Source organism: Stenella coeruleoalba, assembly GCF_951394435.1.
Source record: "Stenella coeruleoalba genome assembly, chromosome: 13".
NCBI classification, from domain to species: Eukaryota; Metazoa; Chordata; class Mammalia; order Artiodactyla; family Delphinidae; genus Stenella; species Stenella coeruleoalba.
The window spans coordinates 13,748,505-13,761,364 of NC_137159.1; the positions used below are offsets into that span (position 1 = coordinate 13,748,505).

Consider the following 12,860-nt stretch of genomic DNA (forward strand, 5'->3'; position numbering starts at 1 on the left):
ACACAGCACCAAAAAGATTTGTACAAACAGTGCTAATGAGGGAAAGAACAACATGCAGTTTTGAATCATCCAAAGTACAGTGACGCAGGCCTCTAGAGTACGAACAGTTGGGGCTTCCCTGGTGGCGCAGTGGTTGAGAGTCCGCCTGCTGATGCAGGGGACACGGGTTCGTGTCCCGGTCCGGGAAGATCCCACATGCTGCGGAGCGCCTGGGCCCGTGAGCCATGGCCGCTGAGCCTGCGCGTCCAGAGCCTGAGCTCCGCAACGGGAGAGGCCACAACGGTGAGAGGCCCGCGTACCGCCAAAAAAAAAAATTAAAAAAAAATAATAATAGAGTACAAACAGTTGGAATAACCTTGAGCTGGGACTACCAGTTAAAGGTGAGTACTAAAGCAGAAAAGCATTATCAGACAGTTGCTAAAATCAGATTTGCAAGCAAGTGGTAAGAAACACTGCTTCACTTCTTTAAACATATTAAGATGTAGAAGATGTTAGTATCATTCTTCTTTAATCTGATCTTTACTTGGACAAATATTCCCCACCTAACCCGATTCACTAAGGACCCTCAGAATCTGAACTACTGGGTATGAATATAAACACTGAGTTACTCTACAAACTACAAGAGTAAAATGCTTCAAGTTATTCATAATGAATCAGTTGACTGGGATTAGATTTCATGAAGCAGCACTTTCACTGGATCCTGCCCTTCCCAAAAAGGTCTGCACATGCATATGAATATTCGAATCAATTTGTTGATACATCCACGTCTTAGAGTCAAATCATGAAGCTTCTCTGACCTCAAAATCAATGTGATTTTTAAAAATAATAATCACTTGGGCCTTGGAAATATTTGCTTAAATTTATTTAAGTAAGTCTTGGATCCTTACGTGGCACTAAGATTAATGCAGTCTGGCTGCAACACCAAGTCTGGAGGCTTGGTGACACCAACCAGGTACCTCCAGCAGCTCTCTTTTATGAATGCCCAGCACCAGCCGCCAGTACCAAAAGTACTGTGCATCTGCCCGTCTCCAGTCTGTCAGGTACCTTCCCGACTTCCAGGTCCAAGCAAGCATATTTAAACCAGATCACTTACCAAAGTTTTTCCTACTCCATTCTAACTCATAAAAACATGAGTATGTTTTCCTACTACCAAGTAAAGAAAGGCAGTGAGCCTTTTCTTTTTTCAGTTTCTGATAATGAGGTATATATCCAAGCGTTTGCAAGAGTCAAAGAAGGGAACTAACAGAGAGTAACTACAAACTTTAGTAAACGATGAAGATCAACAGAAAAGGGCAAAGTCCTTAAGTGGGCAACTCACAAAGGAGGAAAAACTCTATTTTTATAGGCAAATGTTCACGATACAATGTTAAAGGGGAGGAAAAGTTGTGATATATAGGAAAAAAAAAATTCTACTCGCCAAAATTTTTAACAGGAATGACTCTAGGAAAGTTGGATTCACACATCAACTGCTACAGTGTGGATTATGACTCACTGGAATAGGGCACCAGCTATTAGAGCAGCACCAGGGGGCTAAAAACACCCAGGAGGACACAGCGATGAACAGCAGCTAATAGCAGTCCAGATGACAGTGATTTTTAAGATAGAAGAATTTGGGCTTCCCTGGTGGCGCAGTGGTTGAGAGTCCGCCTGCCGATGCAGGGGACACGGGTTCGTGCCCTGGTCCGGGAAGATCCCACATGCTGCAGAGCAGCTGGGCCCGTGAGCCATGGCCGCTGAGCCTGCGCTCTGCAACGGGAGAGGCCCGCGTACCGCAAAAAAAAAAAAAAAAAAAAAAAGAGGAGAGTTTTCTATAATGAACATATATTACTTATTTTTATACTTAACTTTTTTAGCTAATGTAAAACTAAACAAAATTTCTTAACTTTCTTTTTTCATCAAAGAGCTAACGGTAATTGCAAATTACTTTTGTTAAAAGTAATTCAGGCTATGAATTAGAAATTCAAGCTTTTCAAGCTATAAATATATATACCTCATTTTTAAACTTGGAGAGGCATTTAGACAATGTAATTCCTAATTTACACCTTGAATTTATTTTGACACACTTTCAAATTTTGCTATAGACAGGGCTACAAAATAATCAGGAAAAACTAGCATTGCTAATTGCTGTCCCCCTACAATATTCTTAGAAAAGTAGATACCGATTACAAAAAAGAGCTGCAGAGAGTGTAGGGAGAATGCAAAACCTAAATTCATAGAATACAAGTTTTCCCGTGTTTCTCAAGGGTCATGTTTCTTGTCATTCTATTCTGAAACACTGTATTATCTTCATTTAACTTCTGAATAGTATATTGAGCTTAAATCTCACAAGGCCAGGGATTAGAATAAACATTTCTAAGTTTCTCCCTCTCTGGCAAGATGCCATTTTCTAAGCTAAGGCTGATCTACCCCATTTTTAGCCCCGCAGACACGTAAAAGCACATTTAAGCGTTAGGGTGAAACGCTTGCTGATGCGGCCTCGCCCTCATCCCCAGGATTGTACCCGGGCCCCCATGTTTGTATTTTCTTGACCCTAATTCCCGGGCCACAGTTAACCAGCCAGGTGAGTATAGGTTTAACACTCTGTGTTGCCTCCTAACGAGAGAGTTCATCTATGTTGATGTCCTTCATGATCACTTCGTGGTCCTACGTCTCTAGTTGTGTAAGTTCTTGATGGGGTTGTCTCTCTGGACAATCATCATTAACACCTGCCTTACCTAATCTTTGGAATCTGGGTACGAATTTCACAGCAGCTTTCTTATCCACGCTAGCAGCCTCCCTAGACAGTTTAACGTTAGTCGATTCACGATGATTTCTGAAATGCTGAAACCATCCTTTACTGGCAGTAAAGTCCTTCCTCAATCTCCTTTTTAAACTGTTTTCTTTCAATGAGGCAACTAATAACTTAAGCACTTTGGCCTGAATGTTAGCCAAACTGATGGGAGGTGTTTTGGTTTGTTTTGTTTGTTTTTACAAACAAAGTAGAAGTAAATGCACCATCATTTAAATCACAAGCAGCTTTCTGTTCCCAGTGCGATTTACATTAAAAGGTGTTGAAGCGACTTTAACCTTGGTTTTGACATTCATAGGACTTTTCAATATGCAGTGTACCATAGCTTCATGTAGGCCTAGGCCTTGTCCTAGCTTCACTTTGCTGTCATCATTTTCAAATCTTCCTCGATGCATTCAGTTTCACTTCTAGCAATTCATCTTTGTTGACCAAGTCCCTCTTTCAATGATCCATTTCTGTAATGTGTCATGTGGGCTTATCAGCAGAGGCAAGGAAGCAATACAACCACACCTTTGCTGTCTGAGGGCGAAATGAATTGCACTGTGACCAATCACCAACAGACTGAAAAAGCAGTGAGGTGACCAGTCATGGTCACGATGCACATGTGTTATTACGTATCTGTGGACTGAAGAGCTGGCAGAGAAGTTTTTATTTTATGCAATTACTCACAATACTTCATGGTGACCGAAATCTGAACTGTGTTGTTGGGGAATTGGTGTTATTTAACTAAACTGTGGTAAATGAAATTTGGGCACACTGGAATCGTGCAGAGAGAACTGTCCATCGGTTCAACAGAGAAAAGAAATAGGAGAGGAAAAACATAAGGCTCTCAGAGGCAGGAGGTTACTTTATAAAGGCAAAGACAGCCCAGAGTGATACAATGGAGAAAGAAGCTTGGGAACGGGGCCTGTCATCACTGAGATCTCTGCCCCTCCACTCTTGTTTCTAAGAGGGAAGGCTGGAAAACCAAGAGGTTGATGCCGACAGGCAGCACAGGGAAGGTGAAGAACACGGTGGCTGGCCAACAGGGTAAATTAGAGGCATCTGCCATGTGGTATAAAGAATTAAAGGAGGAAAATAAGAGGCCTCTTCAGAACAGAATGGAGGCAGAGAGAGGTGCAGGCCAAGAAAAACATGCAAACAAATTCAGACAACCTGATGTAGCGACATGCACCACCATCAACAGTGATGTGTCCAGGTGAATGAAAGCTGGTCCAGATAGAGGACTTGTTCCTTCTATGAAATTAGAGGACATGGTCCTATCTCCCAGTGCAGGTGCTAGTTACATTTTTACAATAGTACAATCAAATGGAGTAGCTGAGAACGGAATTGAAAAATTCAAGGCCCAGGCTCAATGACCATATTTTCTACAAGTTCCCTACTCATCTCTCCATCCACAGAACTCGAGAGGTTCTTTATTTGAACCTCTCCCAGCTCTTCACACACAAACTACTTGGTAGGACAGTTTCTGGTCTCTTAAAGCAGGGGCTCTGCCTTGCTCAGCTCGGTGCCCCTTCTACTCTGCATGGGGTACAGTGATAGAGGGCACAGGTTAATAGAGCCAAACATGCATGGCCCTTTAAATCCTGGCTCTGTGGGGTGAATCGGGGCAGTCTGTCACTTAATGCTCTCAAGTCCGTTTCCTTACTGTAAAGCGGGGGCAACTCAGAGGGTTATGGGCATTAAATGAGGGGGCTCGTAGAAGCACTGAGCCGGGAGACTGGCACAGACAATAATAAGCTACTTAACATGTGTTTACCGAGGGGATAGGCTTAACATTCTCCAAAGTCATTAGTAAGAAAATGACATTTAAAAGAGTTACTTGGGCATTTCCATGTAATACTCACTGCTGCTTTGATTTTTATAGAACCAACTCTGTGGGAATCAGCATGTACCAGTTAATCCCCTTCAAAATTTTTTGAAGTCGTCTTCGCTAGAAGTTCACACTGAATATTGGACTGTGTGATTCACTGAGCAGGAATAAGGGGTAGAACAGACCTTAATTAACCTGGTAACAACAAATCCAAAACCAACAAAGCACACGGGACTGCAAAAGCACAAAACTACAATCGGCACCGAAAACTGAATCCACTCGTCTACAAAGCACTAGAAGACATGTGACGGAAAGACAAAGAACAGTTAATAAGCGAACGGGGTGCTGTATTCGGGCTAATGGCGTTCCTAGCGGAAAACTTTTGATTTTTAATTTTTAAAAAACGAACGATCACTATACTACAACCAGCAAGCTACATGTAAACATTCAGGTAAATTATTAGCTTTACTGTGGTTTCTAAAATAAATTCTGCTCCCACATCTCCAATGTGTGCCACAAGAGCAATGCCAGCTTTGGAACCATTCCTGGTTTAGAGAAACACCGGAGACCAGAACAATGACACCCAATAAGGTCACCATGTCACAATTCTCTCTGCTCACTGCCACTGCGGTGACTAGTAGAGAGAACTTCTGGGCCTCTTCCATTAAAAGACCCCAAAACAATACTACTTACTTAGGTGATTAAGTCAGAAGCAATCCATATCGACGCAATTATCCCACAGAAACATGAAGCATTAATTATCTTCAGCGTCAGGCCTCCGAAAAGACTTGGCCCATTGTTAGCTCCATGTTTAGAATTTCCATATTAATCCAAAAATAATTAAAACAAGATTCTACCTTCAGAGCTAGCTGTTCTTTCCCAGAAACCTAACTGACAGCACTGGTCTGTTTATCTCTCCTCTCACCATTCTGCCAGCCTGGGCTGGGATCTGTTTCTGATAATAGTGAATAAAAATGCCTCTCTCCAGTTCCTACGGCACACTCCACTACAACCTTTCACAGCGTTTTAAAAAGGCTTACAAATACCTTCTTCTTCTAGTCTACCTTGGGGCTATCTTCTTGGGGGTACAGGCTGAAGCTCAGGGAAATGAGTGACATGCGTTTACTCCACAGGTGTGGACTGGCTGAATGTTACTGGTGACCGAATCAAGTGCTGAAAAAATCCAGAAACTGGAATTCAGCCAGAAAAGTGAAGAACCCTATCACTTTGCTTTAGGATAGCTAGCATTGGATTTCTGGGATATTTTCAAATGGCAATTCAGATATGAGTTGAGTCCATCGCTGGAACTACTAACGTTTTACTCATCTCGGAGTTGCTGTGGATCTCTGTCCTCCTTCCATGCTGTTTAAGAAACCACACGAACTACCGTGTTTCACGTTTGAATCATACCTTCAACTTTACATGAGGTTCTTAGTAACACAGGGCTTGGCGGCCATACCCAATAGCTACCTCTGACAAGTGGCCACTGCACTGGACAGCACAGTTCTATAGATTAGGGATTTTTTTTTTTTTTTGGTGGTACGCGGGCCTCTCACTGCTGTGGCCTCTCCCGTTGCGGAGCACGGGCTCCGGACGCGCAGGCTCAGCGGCCATGGCTCACGGGCCCAGCCGCTCCGCGGCATGTGGGATCTTCCCGGACCGGGGCACGAACCCGCGTCCCCCGCATCGGCAGGTGGACCCTCAACCACTGCGCCACCAGGGAAGCCCGTGATTTTTTAATAAAGTACTTAAATATGACTTTGCCTTATTTACTGCTAGTTTCCCACCACAAAACCAAGTTTTTGATAAGCTTAAATTAATAACCGTTCAGCATTTTATAAGAACAAATTCTAGAGTCCCTTTAGTTCCCCCTCCTGGCCTAGTTCAACTCCTTATTCTTTTAAACACTTAATCTCAGTGACAGTTTCTTTCAATTTTCCCTTTTTGTAAAAGAAGATTCTTAATCTCTCTATAGTCGTAGCTTGCCCACTCATCTCCAGTAATGCCCAGGTCCCTGGTGAGGAGGGATCCAGGTAAGAGATGGCCATGTCTCTTCTTCTTCCTGAGGAGTACCTACTGTCTTGGAACCTCATACAGACTTTTGCCAGCAACAAACAGAGAACAGACAACAGAAAATGATGTCCTCACCCCAGATATTTTTTCCCCTTTGGCCTTTATACTCCATTGTGCTTTTTTCTCTTCTGTGTTCTTGCCACTGGGCACCTCTTTCCATTTTCAATTAGCTTCTTTTTAATAGTCGCTCTCTCCACCAGACTTAGTGCATGGTCCCCGTGAATTAAAACAATACCCCTCAACTCAGCTCTTCTGCCCTTTCAGAATTAACAACCCCTGGGACACAACAAAACAAAAAAAGAAACAAGACAAAACAGAACCCCCTCAGACTGGGGGAGGGAAACCCAACTTGTTCAAACCTTGATTCCTCTTCTCCAAAAGTACATCTATCAGAGTCTTCATTCTGTGGTTCTATGTAGCTATTAAAAATGCCTGAATCAGCAAGACTGCCTGCCTACAGGAAGACAAAACTAACAACGAGAAAACAGACACCAGAAACAGCGTAATCCCGGTCACCCTCTTTGCCAGTGGCGGCCAAGGCTCTATGACCAGGCACCTTGGCTTGCTTCCTTCATTTTCACTTTCTAAAACCCTTCTCTGCTTATAAATTGTGTTTTATGCACTGATACCACAATTTCTCTAAGTCCAGCAACCATTTTCTTCTCCTCAGACCCACCGTTCACACACAGCACCAAGAAACCACAATGGCAAGCTCACCTCATATTCCTCTGTGGTTTTTATTTCTAGCCTCACCTAATCGCTAGGCTTAGAGATGGGATTCCTCTCATACTTCAACAGCTTGCCTGATACTGTTCATGGCCTGTCTAATTGAAAACTCTGCAGTGATCTAGACTAATGAAATAGTTTTTCTCTCTTCTTCTGTGAAAAATTCTATAACATCTCTTTCTTATAATCATTCAGTTAGTTTCTGTTCTCTTAATGGCATTCTACTGAGACTTTGCAAATAGAACTGCAAATTCCTCTAAACAAGTGCTATGAGGCCCCTGGGCCTGCTCTGGGTATTGAAAAAAAACAGGTTCCCAAGTCTGCAAGGTTGAGAGTCAGATTCTAGACTGCGGCAAATCCACCAAGGCAGGATTACTCTTTGAAACACCTTTAGGAAGGCAACCAAGCAGCTTCCCCTCGAGACAGCACTTTCAAAACGTCAGTACCTGGCACAGAGTTACAGACAGTTTCTATTTTTCTAATTTTCTCCATCTCCTCAGAGGAAGTTACTGTTATTCTTTTGTTGACACCAGTTATTTTTGGCTTTGCTTCTGTCTGCCACATGAAGGAGGAGGTCATGTTTGCTCAAAGTTCTCCTTCAAATTATTCCATCTTTTATTGAGTGCCTGCTAAGAAATAAGCACTATGCTAGATGCCAAGAGGAACTCAAAAAACAGATAAAGTGATCTGGATGAGGAGAAAAATCTGTACACAAACTCAGAAATACAGGGGCAGGAACAGAAGAGTAGGCAGGGTCCTGACTAGATCTGTATATATAATGAGCTGTTCTTCTGCCGCTTCTCTCTGCCATGTCACCATTCCTTACTCACTTCTTTTCCACCGTCTCTTATTAGTTGCGATTAACAGGTAATGCTCGCCAGACTTCCCTCTCATCTAGGCCTTCCATGACCTCTATCCACATTAATCTTTTTGGTTGGCCGCTGCCTCAACTGCCTAGGCTGCCTCGAGAGCTGCTGCAGGCTTTCACCTTTTGCTTTCTCTCTCGGGTGGTTCCACGGTGGTTTCTGTACCCCCCAGCAGGTACAAAAGAAGATGCCACACATGAAATATGAAAGATTTTCCACTGTGTATCTGAACCAAAATCCCTGAAACTCATGTCCCACATTTTTAAATTTTTGGTACAAGTTGAGTACAGTGAATTGTCCATACCTTGCCCATAAAATATGTTGAATGAGTATTTGCTTTGCATCCACCAATAGGCAAGAATTGGAGAAGTCTGAGTTTCTGTAATGGAGATTTCTGTTAAACTAAGATTTTCCAAACTTATGTTCTACAGATCACCAATTTTGTGAGTTTTAATAGGTGTCAGGAGACAGGGAGTCTGGTTAAATACGCATGGGAAACACTGGGTTTTACAGAGTTAAATGAGTTTCTTTACCGTAGGACTGCTGATGGCCCCTCTAACATGCTAAAGTGAATCTCTCATTTCTCTTAATTAACTTTTACTGGAATATAGTTGCTTTACAATGTTGTGTTAGTATCTATTGTACAGCAAAGTGAACCAGCTCTATGTATAAATGTATCCCCTCTTTTTTGGATTTCCTTCCCATTTAGGTCACCACAGAGCACTGAGTAGAGTTCCCTGTGCTGTACAGCAGGTTCTCATTAGTTATCTATTTTACACATAGTATCAATAGCGTATACACGTCCATCCCAATCTCCCGATTCATCCCACCTCCCCCTTCCCCCCTTGGTGTCCATATGCTTGTTCTCTACATCTGTGTCTCTATTTCTGCTTTGCAACTAAGTTCATCTGTATCGTTTTTCTAGATTCCACATGTAAGCAATATTAATACACTATTTGTTTTTCTCTTTCTCCCTTACTTCTAAAGTGACTCTCTTACAGGAGAATATTAGGGAATACCATGTGAAGCTTTCCTCGACTGACCTTTTGACTCCATATCCTTTTTTTCATGGAGCAACTTCCAGGCTCGATTCCCCCTCTGTAAACCCAGTACTTACTTCACGGGGTTATTATGAGGATTGAATAAACTAATACAAATAAAATGCTTAGAACAATGCTAGGCATATAATAAGCACTCCAAAAGAGACAACTATAATTAGGACTACATCCCCATATGCAGATATTTAACATGGCAATATTCCCAGAAAAGCGAAAGGAGAAAATTTCTACTGTACAGTTGGCCCTCCGAATCCACAGTTGCGGAACCTGCAGGTATGGAGGGCCTCTGCAGGTTCCGCAGCCGTGGATACGGAGAGGCAAGGCTACCAGGCCAGTTTACATAAGGGACTTGAGCATCCATGAATCTTGGTATCCACAGGGGTCCCTAGAACCAATCCCCCATGGATACCGAGGGACTGCTGTACAGTAGTTTCCACTGTTAGTGCCAGGTGGATGGAATGAGTCCTCCCTTTGCCCGAGAGGCACTGCTTGAGGCTACAAATAACAGAAAACATTTACAGAAATCATTGATATATATGCCATAGTTACCAGTCAGAAACTTAGATCTTACAGAAAAAGCCCAAAGTTAAAAGGGTCTTATGAATTTTCTTCATTCCAAAAGGAACAAGCCTTGAGAATTTTGAGGGCTAAGGCAGTCCAAATACTCAGCACAGTCTCTGGTACATAAGCACTCAATAAAAGTTTGATGATGAACCTGAGAAATTAATGGATAAATGACTATTACCTCAAATAACAACTCATATATTATTTCTAAATCACTATAAGACAACTGTGAAACCCATTACATTTTTATATTTAGGCTCCCTCACTCTCCTTTATAATTGTTTAATCATTTAGGTGGAATATAAAAAGTAGACAGAAGAATGGCTGCCATATTTTGTTTAAGAGGTGTTATTAGAGGTACTTGATTAAATTTAATCTCACAGGGATGTCACAATAAAATCTAAAAAAAATCAAACTATAAAGGTAATATGCATAGTACACAGTGGTGCTGCTTAAGTGACGTTTACATCTTTAAAGAATTAAAATAAATGAGGTGGTGCAGTGGTGGTGCAGTGGTTAAGAATCCGCCTGCCAACACAGGGGACACGGGTTCGATCCCTGGTCCGGGAAGATCCCACATGCCGCAGAGCAACTAAGCCCATGCGCCACAACTACTGAGCCTGCGCTCTAGAGCCTGCGAGCCACAACTTCTGAGCCCGCATGCCATAACTACTGAAGTCTGTGTGCCCTAGAGCCCGCGTGCCACAGCTACTAAAGCCCATGCGCTCTAGGGCCCGCACTCTAGGGCTGCAACTACTGAGCTCGTGTGCTGCAGCTACTGAAGCCCACGCTCCGCAATGAGAAGCCACTGCACCACAACGAAGAGTAGCCCCTGCTCGCCGCAAATAGAGAAAATCCACATGCAGCAACGAAAATAAAATAAACGAGTTACCTCATATTTACAATTTATAAAGAAATTTGATATTTATAAATTTACACAGGACTCTATCTCTGCCTGTTCACCTAGGCTGGTTTTAGAACTCTGCAAAATTTTCTAAGAACTGAGAAATGATGAGAAACAGAAAACTAACCTATGAAAAATTAAATGGGTTAGTAGAAGGAAAAGGAAGTGTATTTTTTAAAACTCATGAAGGATCTTCCCAACTATTTTTTTTCCTGATAACAACGATATCAAATACTTCCAGTTTTAAAATCCCAGGATTCTAAGGCTATGACCTCAAAATAATATCACTGCTTCTATCACCCAGTTTCTTCCTTTTATTTTATAACTTTCCTTCCTTCCTCCTTCCCTTTCTTCCTTTCTTTCTTTTTAAAACAAATAACCTGATAATTCTCACATTAAAAAATTCTAGGACAGGGGTCAGCAAACTATGGCCACCGGCCAAACAGGACTTGCTGCCTGTTTTGTATGCCAGATGGTCAAGACGGTTTTTTTACATTGTTAAAGGGTTGTAAAATAAAATAAAGAAAAATATGTAACGGAGACCTTATGTGGCCTGCAAAGCCTAAAATATTTACTACCTGGCCCTTTATGAAAAACTCTGCTGACTCTGTACTCGGATAATATTTATCAGAGCTAACCCAGTAATTTCGTATAATTCACATCAATGACCAGTTCACAGTGAATTATTTTATGACGGCAATTAGAGTAAAACTCCATAACAATATTTGTTCTCTTTATGTATACCACTTGGTTCCAATAACCAATTAAACTGCTTTTTTTTTTTTTTTTTCAGAATGCAAGCAGTGAACCCAGAACATTATGGAAGTTCAAATATCAAACTCAGACCATCTGAACAACAGTCCTTCAGTTATAAAGCTAGTCTAAAGCGGAGGTGTAGCCTAGCTAGAGGAAACCCTCTTCTCTCATGGGAATTCAGACCAACTGATAAGTGAAATAAGCCCTAACCATCTTCTCATATTGCATATCCCCCAAACTCACTTCGCTAAAAGAAATAAAATAATTCTCCCTTGATGCCTCTGAAGTCTACCCCAGGTGAGATATATATATAATCTCAAAATCTCTAACGTGTTTTCTGATTCCATTTTCTTACAGAGTTCTCTCAAAGTACTTAAAAGAAAACAAACTCAGTAACTCACTCCAGAGCAGGTCTCAGAACTCGGACTTTTAACGCTTCTAATATTCGGTTTAACTCCACAAATGGTTCTTTCTGGCTCGGGTCTACAGAAAGACCAGATTCCTGAAAAAATTGAAAGAACTTTCATTAGCAGTAATCAGAATAAAGAGATATGGTACAAGCATATTCTACATTATAAAATGTGAGGCAAATCACTAAAGATAATTTCTTTTTACCATGCATTTCTCTGGCAGAGACTGATGACTGAGCCCCAGCATCATTCTTCCTCCTTTTCTATAATAGTAAAACCCCAAATTTTAGCTGGGCACATAACCATACGGAATAAAGCTGGACATGGCTTTGCAAGATGTAAGTTCTGGCCAGTGAAACATAAGTATATACTCTTTGCCCCTTCCTGTAACACAAAATGTCTAGCTGGGGTTCGGGCTATCCTGGACCATGTGGACAAGGGACACCTTAGAAACAGCAGAGCTACAAGCAGCCGAGGTCCCTAAGAGCTTCACGGCACGCGGCTACCACATATGCAGTGGATGGCTTACTACCTCCGATTTCTGTGTGAGAGAAATAAACTTCATTCTTGTTTAAGGCATTGGTATTTTGGGTCTCTGTTACTTGTAAACAAAACTTAATCCTAAATGACACAATTTATTTTAGGAAATTTATATGGACACGTACACAAAATCCCATAACATACAGAGAAAGACTTGAGTTATTGCTTATCTGAATTGTTTAACAGAAAAGGCTTACATTAGAGGTCTGGTTTACAGACTGGCTTTAAATTATTTCATCCTTACGGTCCTTCATTTTTCTAAATGGAAAATACAACAGCACAGAATGTAAGCCACAGAACAGAGTCTGAAGACACACGAATTGGAACTGAATCCAAGTTCCTCCACTAAGAACCTGTATGGC

The 12,860-nt window shown here is 41.7% G+C and overlaps 1 protein-coding gene across 2 annotated transcripts in view; it reads right to left on the reverse strand.

Moving 5' to 3' along the window:
* Positions 1-12,860, reverse strand: part of RMND5A (required for meiotic nuclear division 5 homolog A) — a 61,293-nt gene that overhangs the window by 12,777 nt on the left and 35,656 nt on the right. For both annotated transcript variants that reach the window (XM_079941039.1, XM_079941040.1), the window contains exon 4: positions 11,950-12,050. In XM_079941039.1, the coding sequence (XP_079797165.1) occupies positions 11,950-12,050 (101 nt within the window). The remainder of the gene's footprint in view (positions 1-11,949; positions 12,051-12,860) is intronic.